At 47.4% G+C, this 16,863-nt stretch overlaps 1 protein-coding gene across 2 annotated transcripts in view; it reads right to left on the reverse strand.

Moving 5' to 3' along the window:
• Nucleotides 1-16,863, reverse strand: part of Myo16 (myosin XVI) — a 449,864-nt gene that overhangs the window by 185,267 nt on the left and 247,734 nt on the right. Inside the window, exons 17-20 of one of the 2 annotated variants that reach the window (XM_055608467.1) lie at nucleotides 6,953-7,064; nucleotides 4,531-4,648; nucleotides 3,720-3,791; nucleotides 1,483-1,624 (exon numbers count right to left, since the gene is read on the reverse strand). In XM_055608467.1, coding sequence (XP_055464442.1) covers nucleotides 1,483-1,624; nucleotides 3,720-3,791; nucleotides 4,531-4,648; nucleotides 6,953-7,064 — 444 coding nt within the window. The remainder of the gene's footprint in view (nucleotides 1-1,482; nucleotides 1,625-3,719; nucleotides 3,792-4,530; nucleotides 4,649-6,952; nucleotides 7,065-16,863) is intronic. The other variant, XM_055608466.1, reaches the window with a different exon arrangement.

Below are 16,863 nucleotides of genomic sequence, written 5' to 3' on the forward strand. Positions count from 1 at the left end.
TCACATCTGCAGGCCTGACATCTCATTTCTATCGATAACTTGATTGTATCAAGAACTACGTGGGGGGCATCGGTGAGGCCCATCTTTGGGAGCGTATATCTGTGAGACAGACTTAGGGAAGAAGACTGTCCATGGTGTGGACAGAACCATCCCACCAGCTAGCCTCCTGGACCAAATTAGGAGTAAAATGGAGAAAGTCAGGAGGAGCGCACTGACTTAAGCAAGGTGTCTTGAGCCAACGGCTTCCACCCCAGGCTCCCCTTCCAACCCAGAAACAAGAGCAAACCCGTAGTTTCTCAAGCTCCTTCTCCTGGGTATTGCATCACAGGGAGGGCAAGGCTAGCTAGGATGGAGGACCACAGACCAACTCGTCACAAGACTGAGAAGCAAGAGCTGAAGTCCTCATTACGCCAAAGAGGTAGGTGTTAGTCCACATCACAGCGGAGAAAGAGCCAGCTGTATCGGAGCCACCCTAAACTGCCCAGGAGGCGCTGAAGACATGCAGTGTTGAGTGCTGAGCTTCTGCAAGGCTGCAGCTGAAGAATTTTAACATCCCTTAGTTCAAAGCCTGAAATCGCTGTTCTCATCTCAGAACTTTCCCACTAATTGATGGTAATTTTAATATTTTCCAAAAATGGCTTAATCCAGGGATCTGGTAAAGAACTCTAGGACAACAGGAAAATTCTCAGAGAGCTTCACTGAAAGACAAGCAAGCCTGTGAAGGCTTCTGAGTGAAATTCTACTTTCAGATGTCCATCCAAGGTCATTGCCAGTGACAAGAATAATAATGGAGTTTTTCATTGACAAAATGCCATGGAAATCTATAATTTTTAGATGATCAAATAGCCCCGAAAAGCTCCTGCTTAGAGATGATTAAGGGTCTGAGCCGAGAGGATTACTACAGAACCCCTTTGTCAAATAACCCATGAAGTAAGTAAGGAATCTCCAGGCAGAATTACACACATCATCAAACTGCTTCTGAAAGAGACACACGTGGGCTTTCAACCAACTCCTGAGCTCTAGATATTCTTAGACTGTTTTGTTCCTAGACTCATAAAATTTCCATTCTTCTCGGCTCACAAAAGGCCACATCTATACCTTCATTCTAGAGAGAACACATTTGCATATCTATGCATGAGAGACAGTTTGATTCATCCATCAGTGCTGGTGGGTGGGAGGGGGTGGGGCTTAGATCTCTAAAGCATAATTACTAATACCTTCCAGTGAACTGCTAAAATGAAGCATGAATGAAGCCTGCCTCTGGGCAAGGCTATAATATAAAGCATCTCTCCAAGGTAAGGCCTCAGGTGTGCATGGCAGAGTGGCATGGGACCCACTGTCCACACCACCTGAATTACAGGTAGCTGGATAACCGGAGGGCCAGGATATATAGTCCCTGAGTTGTGTGTGATTGGCCAGTGTCTACAGCTCCTGAGTTGTGTGTGACAAGCCAGCACAGGCGCAGCCACCTACAGCTCCTACCTTTTATATTCATCTTGATTCTGGAGGCAGCAATTCACGGCGTTCATCAGAAAACCAAACAAACGACTATACAGTGACTTGGCCAGGAGATCTCGGTAAAATGCAGCCATCTGTGTGGTATGTCGACGGATTATCACGTCTCCTAGAAGAGCAGAAGAAAGAGGGGTATAAGGAAAAGCGGTCCCCCTCATTAGAAGCCAACACAACTGTCTATGTCCCGTTCATTCTTTGCAACATCCATACACGCTCAGATGTGTTAAAAATGTCCTGAGAGCATCTGCCAGTCATCGCCACCTACAGGGAGGGTCCGGTGCCTTGACTTCTCACTGTACCTCTGACCAGGCTGCTGTATACCTCTCTCTGCAGCTGAGCCATTTGCTCTCAAGTCAGGAGAAGTCAAGCCAGCTCAGGGTCTTGTGTGTGAGTTTTCTAATAAGAGCTCATTGGCTGGGCACTGAACTGGCCCAGGGCATTTGAACAGCTGCTGGTCTGGAAAGTCATGGTCAAATCAATCAGAATATACCTGTGGAGCTAGGGAACAAGAGTGGGCCTTCACGAGGAAGTGCCTGTCATTCTCAAATGGAGTGATAGAGATCATAAGAGAGCAGAACTTCTGGAGTGAAAAGACCAGTGAAGGAACTCAGGGGAGAGAGATAGGGTGACCTGGGGTACCTGCAGAGCCAGTATAGTACTCCTGATGGAGACAGAGTGTGAATGGAGGTCAAAAATCCTTGCCTGTGGCCTTGAGTCTTAGCCTGAGCAGATAGCAGGGACAGGAGAGCCAGCTGGAGGGGCAGGAAATAGAAAGGAGCCTCTGCTGAGACAGCCCAGAGCTTCACTACCTTGAGAGAGCAAGGCCGAGAGCATTGATGTGGAGCAGCCCAGTAAGGCAGGGAAACAGAGCAGCTTTCTAGGGGATGGTACCCCAGAGTTCTGGTTCATACAGCTGAGGAGATCTGAAGAGTGGCCAACATGGTGGAAGGCGAGGGAGGGAGGGTGGCATGAACAGAGGGAACCGTACGGTTACATGATAAGTGACAAGTGCATTTAGCCTATCTTCAGCAGGATGCAACAAAGGGCCGGGCATCATCAGGGTGATGAGAAGATCAACAAGGCGCTTCCTGCAGCTGGATGCAGAGGTGTGGATGGAGAAGTGGTTAAGAACAGCCCTGAGGGGGCCTAAAAGTCTGTCCTGCAGAGAGGAGCTTCCTCCAGGGAAATGAGTGTCTCAAAAGACTGCTGCCCACAGGTGAAAAGCACATTTGCATTTCACTCCTATGGCAAGAAGGGAAAAGGAGCAAAGTCCAGATGAAAACAGTAACGGAAGTCATTGCTGTGGCCAGGTGAAGAAACGAGGGTAGTGAGAACAGAAGCTCTTAGGACTCACGGGGATCTGAAGGAAAGGGGCCAGGGGAGCCAGCATTACCAGTGTGCAGCGGTGGTCACGAGAAAACCCAGCAAGCTGAGCAGTGTGTATGGAGGATTCTGAGAGGTGAAGTCATTAGTCAAGCAAGTCAGACGCTGGGGTATCAGGTAAGCTCAGAGTAGAGTGGTCGGGGGAGGCCAGCCCTCACGGCCATGAAAAGAAAGGCTGCAGAGGGCTCCATCCTGAGTGCAGGGAAGGCCTGAAATGCCTGGGAGAGCAGTGTCCTTGTGCATTGAGCAGGCCACACGCCACACAGGGAGTGGACACGCACAGAGGGTCTGAGGCTGAGCTGTAAAGTAGACAGCCCCTTTGCCAGTGGCTTGGCATCCACAGTGATTAACCCCTTTTAATCTGAGAAGTTTCCTCTCAGAAACAGTCATAGTTATGACCATCCCGTGACTGTTTGTGAGACCCCAAGTGACAACATTCAGAGTACTTGGCACCATGCCATCCCCTCATAAACACCAAATAAATGACAGCTTCCATTATGAGCAGAGAAGGCTGCCCTACCTCCACAGAGGTGCACGTTTTGTGAGAATAAATCCTCTTAGATTGATGGCTTTGTTTTTCTGAACTGACAGGTTGATTAGGAAGGGGGCTAGTTAATCAGAATGATCTCCCAGGAGCATGGCAGAGTTCCCATACAGTAACGGGGGACCAAACAGGCTTGCAATGCCTCTCTCTTGGCACTCAAGCCATGCAAACAGTTTCCCCGTGTGGAGACAGGCAGAGTGGTGTTTAATTTCCCCACTTGAAAGAAGCCCAGCGACTGTACAAAGGTGAAAGTAAGGTTACACAATGGCTTGCTTACCTTTAAAATACTGAATATCAGTTGTTAAGGCGGAGGCCAGCTCATCTGTCGACACTTGCAACATGCCGGCCACTGAAAGCAAAACAGGCTGTGGGTATGAAACCAGTGCGCATTTCCACACCGAGAACACCGCTCTGCGTGCACACTGTGCGCATGCTCGAGGAGACACGCTAGGAAGGACGGCAAGGTCTGCTCTCCGGGCTAAACTCATCGAGAGAAGTGCCTCCTTACTGCAGACCTTAGTGGGGTCTGTGCCCGTCTGGATTCAGTCATGACCTGTTCTCCCCTTCATCACCCTCATAGATAGTGCTGGATGATTTTTTTCCCCAAATCTCTCATTAAATAACTTTGAAATAGGTGAAAATAAGCTGTTTATTAAAATCCTATGGCTGAGGGTATTTTTAAGTAGGTGTGGCTGGAAAGGCAATATCAAAGAAGAGAGAGATTTTGAATTCGGTATTTAAAGGGAAGTAATTGTGTTCATAAAGTTTAGGTAGCGGCCTGGTATCCAAATAACTGCGTGGAGAGTGGTGGGGGCAGGACATTTAGATAACGTCACATGAACTGAGGTATATGCCGACACCCCAGTGAGGTCAGTGTGATGAGCAGAGTGGGAACGTGAAACCCGTTTGTCAGTCCTCCCACCCCACCCACCCAGCCGGTTAGAGAAGAAATAGACTCTCCCCTCCCCCCGGGACAGGCGCCCTGGGAAGCAGCCGCTGCCCTGCTGTCTGTACTGTGTCTCCATCTACCGGCGGCGCCGAGACACTGCACCCCGACGGCGTTGGCCTGGAGGTGCTGCTCCACTGACCTTGTTCCAGAAGCTGGAGGTCGGAGACAAAGGCGGAGTCGGCTTCCGTCAGCGCGGTGAACTGGAGGTCTCCGATGTGTAGTATCGCGGCGAGGATAACGAACAGGTTCTCCACCTCCTGGGTGTTTGCGGAGAACAGACAGAACTGCTCAGGGGAAGGGAGCCAGCGAGCACCGTGCACCCTCGCGGGGGGCTCGCTCTTCGGACCCACAGCCTGGGGTCCACCGAACTGCGGTGTCTGCTCAACGCGCGTTGCCCTTAAATCAAGGCTGCCGTTCCGATTCGAATCAGTGTGTTCTGGGTAATCATTATTCCAGGGGAAAGAATTGATTGTAATCCAGGCCCTGACAGGAAACACCCCGGTCCCAAGCTCTCCTTGCACACAGGCCAAGAAGCGCGCCAGGAGGGTCTGGAAGCCCGGGGCTGTACGAAGGAGGTGAAAGAACTGAAGCCAGGAACCGTTGCTCATCTCTAAAGCGAGAGCCGGGGACACTGAGCTCACGGAGTGCGGAGGGAGGACACCGGCACGACGGCGGACACCCATTTCCTAGTGCACGGCTCTGGGCATGCAGGCTAGGAGGGCCGGCGCTGCTCTCCGGTTTTAAGATTCAGCGAGGGGGACAACGCTATCAACAGTCACTACAACCCGCAATCCAAAGCGGGAATCAGAAAAACTCCCTGTGGGAGCAGGAGACCCGGGACCCTGGCCCTGGCTGCAGTGGCGCAGCCCCGCCCTCCTGCCTTGTCAGCTTGCCTGGATGGGGTCGGGGTGAGAGGCCACCCGCCTCTGCGGCTCAGTCTCAAAGAACCACGATCCTGGGCAGATTCTGTTCAAAAGGCCTCACCCAGTTCAAAGAAAAACTGACCTTTGAATTGTCATGGACAGAGGCCGTCACTCCTAATTTTCGGAGTTTTTATGCCTCGAATTTCTGTAAAGGCTTCGGATAAAGGGATGGACACCAGGCCTTTTGCTAAGATGCACCCCCATCTCTATCAGCGGTGCCGGTCAGCGGGTGGATTTTACTTGCCCTGCCTTTGAGGAGCAATTGTGGAACTTCAAAGCTGTTTCCAAATGAATGATATTTTGGCAAATGATGTCCTGCCCCTGCCTGTGCTCCTGTTTTCTATGGGATCTAGGAACTCCAGGTCAGGGAGGCGGAATACGAAAAGAGACATCACAGAAGCCAGCAAATACAGAACAAGTGAGTGCGTAGGGCCAGAGAATGATAGGAATGTAGAAATTGAATCAATGGGACCAAAGAACAAGACACCACCAGACTCCCTCAGTCCTAGAACTCCAGGCTCGGAGGTGTGGGCCTCGTGCCTTGGTGAATCCATTTAGGATGAGTCGTTTGTTGACTTCCTCCTGCCCCAGGTCTGTGGGCAGGGGTGACATACAGCCTTCTAAAACAGCAGAAGGAGCTCGGACTTCAGACCACATTTGGGATCATGGACTGTGGGCACCCCAGCGTTCTCTTCTTGTTAATCATTCCTGAGGACTTGGCCACAACCCAAAATACTTCTGAGAGAGCAGAGATAACACATCAGGGAAACAGAAATGACGTCTAAAAACATCCTCCCGGGCTCAGTCATTCACGTCTAACTCTCAGGGCCAGACCTGTCCAGGGCAGTAACCTTTAACCACATGGCTCTTTAAATTTAAATTAATATTTTAAGATATCAAAAATTACTTTCTTCATCCTCATTAGTTGCTTATTAGGTGCCCAGTATCCAGACAAGGCTAGCAGTCTTAGGCAGCTTGGCATGCGCCACGGGGCCCTTTCTATTATTCTAGAAATCATTCTGGCACAGCGGTGGGCTAAATCTTTCCATGCATTCTCTAGATTCCTAGAGGAGATCTTTAAGGAAAGTGATTGCAGTGCCCAGTTTCTTCAGACTATTCAGGGTCTTCGTGGGTCAGTCAGCAGAGTTACTGGGTTTGTTCTAGATACATATGTGAAAGGTTTTTTCTATTTCTATTGAAAATGGCGGGGCTGGAGAGATGGCTCAGTGTTGAGGAGCAGAGGACTGGCGTTTGACCACCAGCATCTACAAGGTAGCTAATAGCTGATGTAACTCCAGTTCCAAGGGACCCAGTGCCCTCTTCTGTCCTCCATGAGCATTGCAAGCAAACAAAACACCCATACATAAACATAAATAAACGAAAGAATGAGTGAAATAGCTTTAAAGTCTTCTTACTGTGTTGTCTAGTATCTCTGCCTTCCTGATACACGCTACCCTTCCATCCTGTCTGTTTGTGTCCCACCCCACTGGACCGTAAGCCCCAGGGGGGCAGACAGAAGCCTGTTCTCTGCTGAAACGTTGTCAGTGCTGGATGGAGGCCCAGGAAACGGTTTGGGATAAGTGAGTATAAACCTGTAGAGGCTGGTTTTCTGTGTGAAACCCTGATAAGGAGACTCACCAAGCTGCTGAAGCCGAGGGCGGTCAGAGCGTGCCTCAGAGCTGCAAGTCTCTCCTTGTTCAGAGAGCGCTCTGCTGTGGGTACATCTTCCCGCATGCCTTGGCTCACATACCTGTTAGGATAAACATGTAGCATTATGGCTTGGCCTCGAGTCAGCACTGGTGGTGAAAGGTTAGCTCATCCATGGCTGATCGCTGTCAGAGTGGAAATCACCTGGACCTTGTGTGCACAGGTGTTTACAAAGCTACCCAGGAGCCCAGGATGTTTCGGGAAAGCAGATGGTGATGCTTGTGCCAGGGCACACTCACACTGCGGACACGGGGCTTGCCTTATCTGACCCCTTCCTCACGAGGGGAGATGGTCGCCAGCATGCTATGAACTTCATACAGAAAGTTGGCAGGTGCCAAAGCACTCACATTTGCATGAAAGATGCTTAATGTATACTAATGTATTATCCCTGCTTGCCAGTAGCATTTAATTTTAAGGTTGCTGATTAATTCCCTTTGCTTTACAACCACAGATGCATTGATTACCAAATGCAAGCATTCCAAAAAGCTGAGGACACAAAGACAAAGGGCCCCTCCAGTCAACTCAGCAGCAACAAATTAGGTACCCAAGGCAGGGACAAGAGAAGAGCTAGCTACAACACAGCATGGAGGCAGAGTGTGGGTGCCAGAGGCCTGTAAGTGTGGAGGAAGCAGGTAGGCACCAGGAGGAAAAGCTGTGGAGGAGCCAGGCTCCCTCAGAAGAGCCACCAGGTCAGCAAGAACAGGCCTAGTTTGCAAATAATGCCCATGACCCGGGAAGTAACACAAGGTTAGTCACATGGGGTGTGCACAGGTGCACAGGTCAGGAAAAATGAGAGTCTAGGGCGATAAGAACAAAGACTGCTGAGGAAGGAGGAGCAGCCAGGGCTGGAGGCACCTTGTAAAGAGTTCTAATGAAGTTCAGCAGGTGGCAAGAAGCCCTGGGGGCCTAGAAGCAAAAGAGAGTCCTCAGGTTAGGGGTTTGTGAGTTACCTGGCTCTCCAGAGGGAGGCTCCCCAGAAAAAGATGGCTAAAGTAGGAGGAAGTCTAGGCACAGACAGATGTCAGGTTAAGGCCAAGGCAGGGTAGGGGCTGGGGCATTGTGGGTAGACTGGGGTGGGCAGGCAAGGGGCTAGGATGAGAGGAAAAAGCACTTCTGATGCTTTGTACTGGTGTCAGGTGTCAGTGTTCTTGGGAGTGGTGGATCCTGTCGGGCTGTTCACCAGGGGACATCTTTTGGGGAAAGCTTCATGTTTATATGAGTTATGTCAAATATAAACTTAGACTGGTAAGGTTTAAGCCACAGGCAGAGAAACAACAGGTTTAATAGCCTGGAATTAAAAAAAACAACTGGAAAAGATAACTGGAAGCCTTCCCTGTGTTTGCAAGGACCCAGAAACCACTTGAGTGGATGAGCTCACAAAGAGGGAACTACAAATATGAGAGACTATTGTCTCTGTAGACACTACATGAATGGGAACATACAAGTTTTGAAAACAGAAGGAAGATTTGGGAGAAAATTGTAAGAGAGGGAATGAGGGTAGCTGCATGAATAAGCTCGGCGTGCACCCTATGCATGCAAGGAGGTGCCCAGGAGGGCCATGGAAAGGAGATGGCTGGATGGCTGGGCAGAGACAGGCAGACAGACAGACAGATGGATGACAGATAAGAAAGACACAGGTAGGCAAGCAGATGGACAGATATAGCTCAGTTGGTAGATTAGATGAATAGATGATAAATGGATGACAGATAGATGAATGACAGGAGAACATTTACAGAGTACAGTTGAGATAGATGACAGACAGCTCCGGTAAGGTGGCACTCTTGCTTGCCTGCACCCCACCATACTAAGAGAAGGTAACAGGACTTAGAGTTAAAGGCGACCTTACACTACAAAGCTGGTACAAAGAGAATCTGGACAAATTAATGACACTCTGCCTCAAAATAAACATTAAGGAAGAAGCCGGGGCTGTACTTCAGCGATGCAGCATTTACCTTGTGCACACAGGTTGAGGGTTCGAAGCTCAGTCAATAAACAACAAACACCAGGGTGCGTTAGCGCATACTCAGAATCCCAGTATTTGAAACTGGGGTGGAAGTATCATCAGTACCTCAAGCTGGCCTGGAGTAACTAGTGAGCTGAGTGAACGGCCAGCCTGAACTACACGAGATCCTATGTCAAGAAAACGATCAGCCAAGTACACATAAATATAATGTTTCTGCCCAAAATTAAAGAACCTTCAGCTTTTCTGTAGTATCTAGAATGATAGAAGAGAAATGTGTTCCGTAATTCCCGGCAGACCGGGCCTCATCATGAGAGAGTTGGGGATAAAAAAATTACATGTTTATGCTTTATTTATTAAAGGTAGTAATTTTCCCTTTGACATCTCTCCTCATGAGACCACACACAAAGGCACAGCATACCTGGGAAAAAGCAAAACTGAGCATCTCCACAGAGACTTGACTCTAAGGAACATTTAATCCTGCTTTTACTCTCCAGGTGACTGCGTGAGCACACAGGGACCTAAGCTCCGTGGAAAGCTCCCGTTTCTGCCTCACAGTGACGGGGGGGGGGTGTTACTGTACTTTCCACCCATGCGGGGATTCCCTGGGTAGGTGGGAAACGAGTCAACACGTGGCACCATTGACAACACCCTTGATGAAGCAATCAACCGATCCAAATACATCAGGGGACTTTCTGAGAAAGTCTTGCAACAAAGAATGCTTCTGCCAAAGTTTCACCTTCTCCCTGAAGCAGAAGTGGACAAAAAGGCGCTGATGGTGGTTTTTAAATAGGTATTTTCCACGGCACTGGTCATCTGTGCTACGTGACAGTGGCCTTGGCAGAGTCTGTTCCTGTTTAAGGAGATGAGTGAGGCTCATTGCTTGGCCTCCCCTGTAGACTACCTGAGCCCTCAGCAGACTCCATCCCAGTGGTCCATGAGAGCGGCTTCATGACTGACAGTAAATGCATCTGCCTCAGTCTGCTGGTCTATAGTTTCACTCATTTACTAACCAATGGTCCCACAGTCCCAGAGTTCAATGTCTTCTGTGTCACTCATGAGTGTCAACCATGTGCCTATGGCAGGAACAATCTGCATTGTCATCTCCCTTTTTAATTCACATGTAACATGGCACAGAACCACTTGATAAAATGCAGGTATTTCAACGTCCAGAGTCAGGACATTAGAGCCAGCTCTGTGTTAAAGGCCTTTATGTTCAAAGATTAGTACGTCAGGAGAATAGCCCAGATGCCCCCTCCCTCACAGGCCAGAGGATGTAACTTACAGGCTACATACACTGACAAAGACTGTTCTTATTTTATAGTATTTATGTGTGTGTTTGGGGATGACTGGTATATGTGAACGAGAGGAGAACCCTTGGGAGTCGGTTCTCTCCTTTGAGCCTCAGGCTCCAGAGATCAAACTCAGGAAGCCAGGTTTGGCAGCAAGTGCCTTTACCTTCTGAGTCAGCCCTCCAGCACTGGGGTGAGTAAACCCAGCGATAGAGTTTGTCTTCACAATGCACCTAAAGAGGGTTTTCCTTGCTACCAGAAAGATTGGCACTGAGGATCCATGGTGCAGAAGGGCAAATATCAAATGCTCTGCACAGGCTGTGGTCTCTCTCCCAGGATGGGAATCTAGGACAGCAATGGCATGATGTGAATAAAAAACACAACTATCCTCCGCAGAAAACACAAGCACAGAATTCCAAAGCCCTATGATGTTTCTGCGTGCCACACCTCCTATGCTTCAGGGATGCCATGTACGTTGGCACAGAGGTGTGTGCATGCTCAGCAGGCACTGCCATTCAGTGGCATGGCTCTCAACGCCTGTGTATGCACCTGGCAGTACATGGGAGCAGTTCTCATGCATACCTGCATGTGTACCTCCACTGCACAGAGACAGCGGGCAGCACTCAACCATAAAGGATGCCACAGGCTAAAAACAAAGACACGGGCCCATTCACCAAGTCTGAGCTAAGGGCTCCAGGGTGCTTCTTACCAGCTCTATGTACGAAGAAGGACATGCTTTCTCCACCATGGATAAGAAACAGTTTCCATGGTGATATTCAATCTACAAACATGGATAGCAGTTTTGAGAAGTCTGAGAAGTTTGCAACATGCTCACCCTACTCTCACCTAAATCCTCTCCTTACCTCCATCCTCTACAGAAAATCATTTTCTTACTGTTCTCAATATTTCTGGAACACAGTGACCAACCTTCAGGCTAGTCCGATGTAATATGATTACAGGTATTTTTGTAAGTGCAGGTTTAGACCCATAAATCTCTATTGCCAAACATATTAACATATTATCCACCTGTAGTTGCTGGAAAGAGAATACCCTTCAATGGTCCTCAGGAACAGAGAAAAAGTCAACAAATAAATTACATGTTGAGAATGGCTTGGGGTCATGCAACATTTCTAGAGTAGCTGATCCATGATTTTTCTAGTCAGAAAATGTCTTCAAAACATCTGGTAGAATTGGTTCCAAGCTCCCTCCTTGTTGCACATGGTGACAGCTATGGCGGCCAGTTACAGACAGGTCTCTTGAGTGAGGCACAGGGGCTGAGTAGTGTTGTTCTACTCTTGGACTTGGGAGCTGAACCTCAGCCTGAGCCTGTTCCTGACCTCATGTGCAGTAGGGACCCAGGGGAAGGAAGGGCTGCCCTTGGCTTCCCTCAGGATGACCCACAGAGTTGCCAGTTTTCTCAGAATGTGTGGACATGGTGACGGTGGGATCAGTGTAACAAGCCAAAGCCCATGGGGCTGTGTGATGGCTGTTCTCAATTGTCAACCTGGCCGCATCTAGAACGAACTACAATACAGGTATGAAGGGCACACCTGTGAGAGATTTTCTGCTTGGCTTGAAGTGGGTGAATCTACTTCTAGTCCAGAACTTTGAGGTAGGGAAGACACACACCTTTGATCCAGGTCCTGAGGCAGGGAGACACACCTTTAATCCGGGCCACACCTTCTGCTGCAAGTGAGTATAAGGACACAGAAGAAGGAAGCTCTTGCTGTTTGCCGGCTGGCCCTCGCCTTGCTAGCATCTCTATTCCTTCACTGGCTTTAGGAGCCTACTTCTTTGGGATTCCAGCATATACAAAGGAACATCTGAGACACCCATCCTTGTGGACTGAACAACAACTGAGCAACAACATCCTGTGGACTTCTGTTCACAGTCAACCATTGTTGGATTAGCTGGACCATAGCCTGTAAGTACTCTAGAGAACCCTGACTAACACAGGCTGTGTCCATCCAGAGCTTTTTCTAGTTGACATCGAGTCATCCCCAGGTTGGCAGGAGGCTGTCTGTGAAGAGGGTTGGTTGCCTATGTACACGAGGAACACGCAAAAAGGGCGGGTGGAAGCAGAGCTTCCCTTGGGGCTTTTAGCTACCAAAATAATTACTTAAGCCAAACACCATGTTATTTTCTTTTAAAATGTTTTCCTTGAAAATTTTCTAAGATAATCCTCTCTTCAACTCCTCCTTTACCCAGGGACACATCTCCCTCCAACTCTACACCCCCTCCATATTAACCCATTGATTCGTGATTCCCATATACAAGTAAGTGTGGGCCATTATCCCTGTGACTTGAGCATCAACACTATTTTTCTTAAAGTATCAATGCCATTTCAGAACTGAGTAAAAATGGAGAGGTTGCTAAGCGAACAACTTTCACCCACAATGCTTCCCTTCATGATCCTAACACTCTCCCCCCCCCCCCCACATACACACATACACATCTTCACTGTGATCCTACTGACTCAGGCGAGGTAGGAAGAAGGGGATTCAGCTCGGGACTTCCTATTCTGTTAAAGGCCTCCTTGTTTCTTGGTGTTTTTTTTTTTTTCTTTTTAATCAAATATGTCTGCTTGACTTCCTCGTGTGATTATGTGTGAGCTATATATTTTCAACACAAATATATGACCTGTACAATGGCATTCACCTGTAATGTTTTGATAGCCAATTTTGAAATAAGAACAGTGCCAGGAAGTCTGAAGCCAAAGTCACCAGAAAAACTGCAAGCCCCACAATGAAGCTATTTCCTTATTGTTCACTTTCTTCTCATGTGTTTTGAACCACTCAGCTATTCCTGCCTACATTAAATAATCTGTCCAATTAAATAATCACAAAATGTCTTCATGAGATGATGAAAGAAATCCCAATAACAACTAACACTCCCAGTAATTTGTCCCTGTCCATACAGAGAGCTTTCTGGTGAGAAGGGCTTCTATCCCAGGGCAGGTTAGACGAGGAACATGGGAGGGAAGCATGGAAACATCCATTTAGAATTACAGATTATATGAACATCAAGAATTCTCAAAAATTGTTATAAGTGAAGTTCTGAATGATGTGTCTTGGCTCTACAAGCAACATTCAAATGTCATGATGCTAATATGACATTTAGCATGACAGACAGTCCTAGGAGAACATGACATCCAGGTACACAGAATGGTTTCACGCTGGTGAAGATGGATTCTGAAAACCTCAAGATTAGTTGACATGGGTGTCTGCCAACTGTCAACTCGGGAATCAATACTATTCCGATTTTGCTCATATGTGGGAAATGAAACACCACCCTGACATGATTAAAAGTAAATAAAACAAGCTTCCAGGTAGGATGGGTGCTCCATATTTACCGCTACACCTCCCTCAGTGCCAGGCCGTGCTTCTTTAGGGAGGCATTTGATAATCTTTGTCAATCACAGCCATTAAAATGTTAACAAAAATAATAAATGGAAATTATGATTAAACTCAGATATACATTAAATGTTAAAATTGTCTTCAGTCTTCAAGCATAGAACATAGTCTGTTTCCTTGGAAATAACCTTCAATAGATTCTTGGTCCTGTGGACTCGAGACATCTCTGCAGTCCCATCATCTTTTTCATCTCTTCATGATCTATAACTAAAGCATCAAACCAAACAGTGGCTGTTGAGCATTAACTTTCATGAAGACAGCAACTCACACAAACAATAAAATCCACTTTTCAAATCCATATGAAAAGGTCCCGTTCTGCTTCTGTTTCTTCCTGGACACTAAGAGACAATTACTTAGAAGGCTGGGCTTAGTAGTTAGATGGATGGAAGCTGGTCATGGAGGCTCACACCTTTAATCTCAGCACCAGGGAGGCAGGGGCAGGTAGATGTCTAAGTTTGGGGCCAGCCTGGTCTAGGGAGAGAGAGTTTCAGGACAGCCAGAGCTACACAGAGGAACCCTGTCTTGGAAAAAAGAAGGTGGTGGGGGTGTGGTTGAGCATTCCCGTTATAAGATTGTTCAAAGCAAGGTATCCAGATGTGTCCAGATGTGGTGCTGAAGAGAGGGACATCAAGGAAGCCAAGCTTGATGAACAGCAGCTATGGTGCTCCACTTTGTTTGGATTACCCTGGCTCATGACTCTGGTCAGCAGATTTGCTGACACCCTGGCTCATGACTCTGGTCAGCAGATTTGCTGACACCCATTATTCCTACTACTTTGAATGTCCTTCACAATTCCAACTTTTCTCCATCTGGAAACTCTCTTTGCTCACATGAAATCTCCACTCTGTGTCATCGCCCACACACTTAACCATATGAAACAAGATATATGACATGGAACTCTGTCATCTATACATGTGTGCACACATACATGAACATGTACACAGGTGCATGCTGTACACACAACACACATGCATACAAAATGTTGCTGATGTTGCGTTAACAGAATGCTGCTTTATGTTTATGATGACGCAGATCACTGACTAAGGAATGAGGCTGTCTTTCTTTTAATACACACAACACAGATCTATGTCATCCTGACAGGCTTGAAGTAAACAGCTGTCAAAACTGCCATTTCACCCTGGACCACCAATTCCTTCTAGAAACACAGTATTTGCAATGGAATCATGCGTACTTGGGGAGATACCTTCACCTCTTTCATCTTTGCATCTGAATATCCATCTTCTCCCCACTGAATGGGCGTACCATCATCTCTCCCCCCCACACACACTGAATGGACATACCATTACACGAATCTGAGTATTCATCAAGTATTCATTCAACCTATAGATGTTGAATGTTGGGTCAGCCATGCTTCCTGTGCCAGTGAGCCATGAAAAAGCAGGGTGTCCCACCACTAAATAACACGGAGAATTTAAAACAAAAGGAGGAGTAATGGAGCTTTCTAGAATACAAGTACGGCATTCTATGATTTTTCAAGGGAGTAGGAGAAGATCTGCATAGAAGGGCTGAAAACTTGAAGTTCATCAGAGACACCATCCTGGGTCTTTGATATCTACTACTGAACAAAAATAATAAAGCTTCAGTTAAGACAACAGAAATTGTTTCTGCATGGCCCAAGATCTGTGATGCCTGGGGACCCAAGGGTAAATGGGGGCATAACTGCCCACAGATAGCAAGCACGCCAACAGGAAGGGAGAGTAAAGACAGAACATCTGTGACCGGCACAGAACACATGCAATTCTGCACAGGGAAACATGCTAAGTATTGGATAGCAATGATTACTCAAGTCTGAGATGGCACACTGATTTTAAGGTATTTTTTGTTTATTTAAACTATGATATGTCGGGACATGTTCAGATGACATTGGACTAAGCAAAAACTAAGCGCATTTCGGTCAGGACGAGCAGTACACTCTCAGGTCTGCAAATGCATTGTCTCGCATCACATTCTCTAAAGGTTTTGCAAGCCCAGGTATTCTTCAATGTTGGGGGCGAAAATCCCTTGTCTAAGGGAGTTAAGCTTAGAGTCATGGTTTGAGCAATTGTATTCTTTGCAATAGCTGTATTTCACAAGCCAGAGTAAAAATAGCCAGATAATAGAATTACCACTTGAAACAATAAATGAAGGGTTGGAAACCAAATCTCTAATCGGAATTGTTCAGTGCTTCACCTGCTGAGCAGGCTGTGGAAGGCAGACCCGGAGTCCTGCAGGCTCCAGGCGAGTGCTGGGCTGTTTACTACAAATTCACAATGGGCTATATTTGTGCCAAGGAATCCACAAAAATAGCTTATTGTATGAATGCAAAACAAAATCAGCTTGTATGTATTTAATAAAATTCAGTCAGTCGAACAAAATAAAATCAGTTTGCTTTGAATTAAAGAGGATGCATTTGCTGTAGCCAAAGCAACGCCACATGGCACACAAATTTTAAGACAATTTGAACCCCATAGTTACACAGCATCAGGGAGAGGCTGCACCTCCCGACAGAATCCATGCCCAGAGAAGGCACAGGCTGAGGCATGCGTCTCTTTGGAGGTTTTGGCTGAGTCTTCTCTTGGTGTTTGGGCACATCAAGATGACATGTTTCTCAGAGGGACAGGATCAGGAGCTAGGGAGAAGGCTGACTGTCACGGAGGGTCCGTCCTAGGCTTCGCCTCCCTCCCACCACTGGCTGAAACCTCTCCTATCTAGCTTCTTTTATTCAACATGGACTTTGGCTCAGCAGACTCCCCCAGTAATTCAGCCAGTGCGGGCCTTGTCAGAAACCCCCTCTCCAGAAGCCATGCACACTAAGCCTTACCACAGCCAAACAGTTATTTCAGGGGATCTCGAGCTGAATAGAAATCCTGAAGATGCCCTTCCCCTTAGGAAGAGTAATTAGAAGCAGTTGGCTGTGTAACATGGGCTAAGAATTCTGAACTCGTCCTGAGAAACGGGGCTCAACTGAAGACCTCCTCCGTGATCCTGGAGCCCTGCCTCTTCCATTTCTCAGTCACGGGACACGTTCCATGCTGTTTCTTCATCAAGGGAGAGCAGAAACAGATCTTATTTCAGAGAAGAGGGGGTGTCCAGGTATAGAGAGCAGAGGTCAGTAGTTCGCTGTGGCTGTGTTGTTGAGAAAACATAGGTTGAGCTTCACATTCGGTTTGCTTGTTC

This window comes from Psammomys obesus, unplaced genomic scaffold (assembly GCF_907164565.1).
Source record: "Psammomys obesus unplaced genomic scaffold, mPsaObe1.curated_primary_1811, whole genome shotgun sequence".
NCBI classification, from domain to species: Eukaryota; Metazoa; Chordata; class Mammalia; order Rodentia; family Muridae; genus Psammomys; species Psammomys obesus.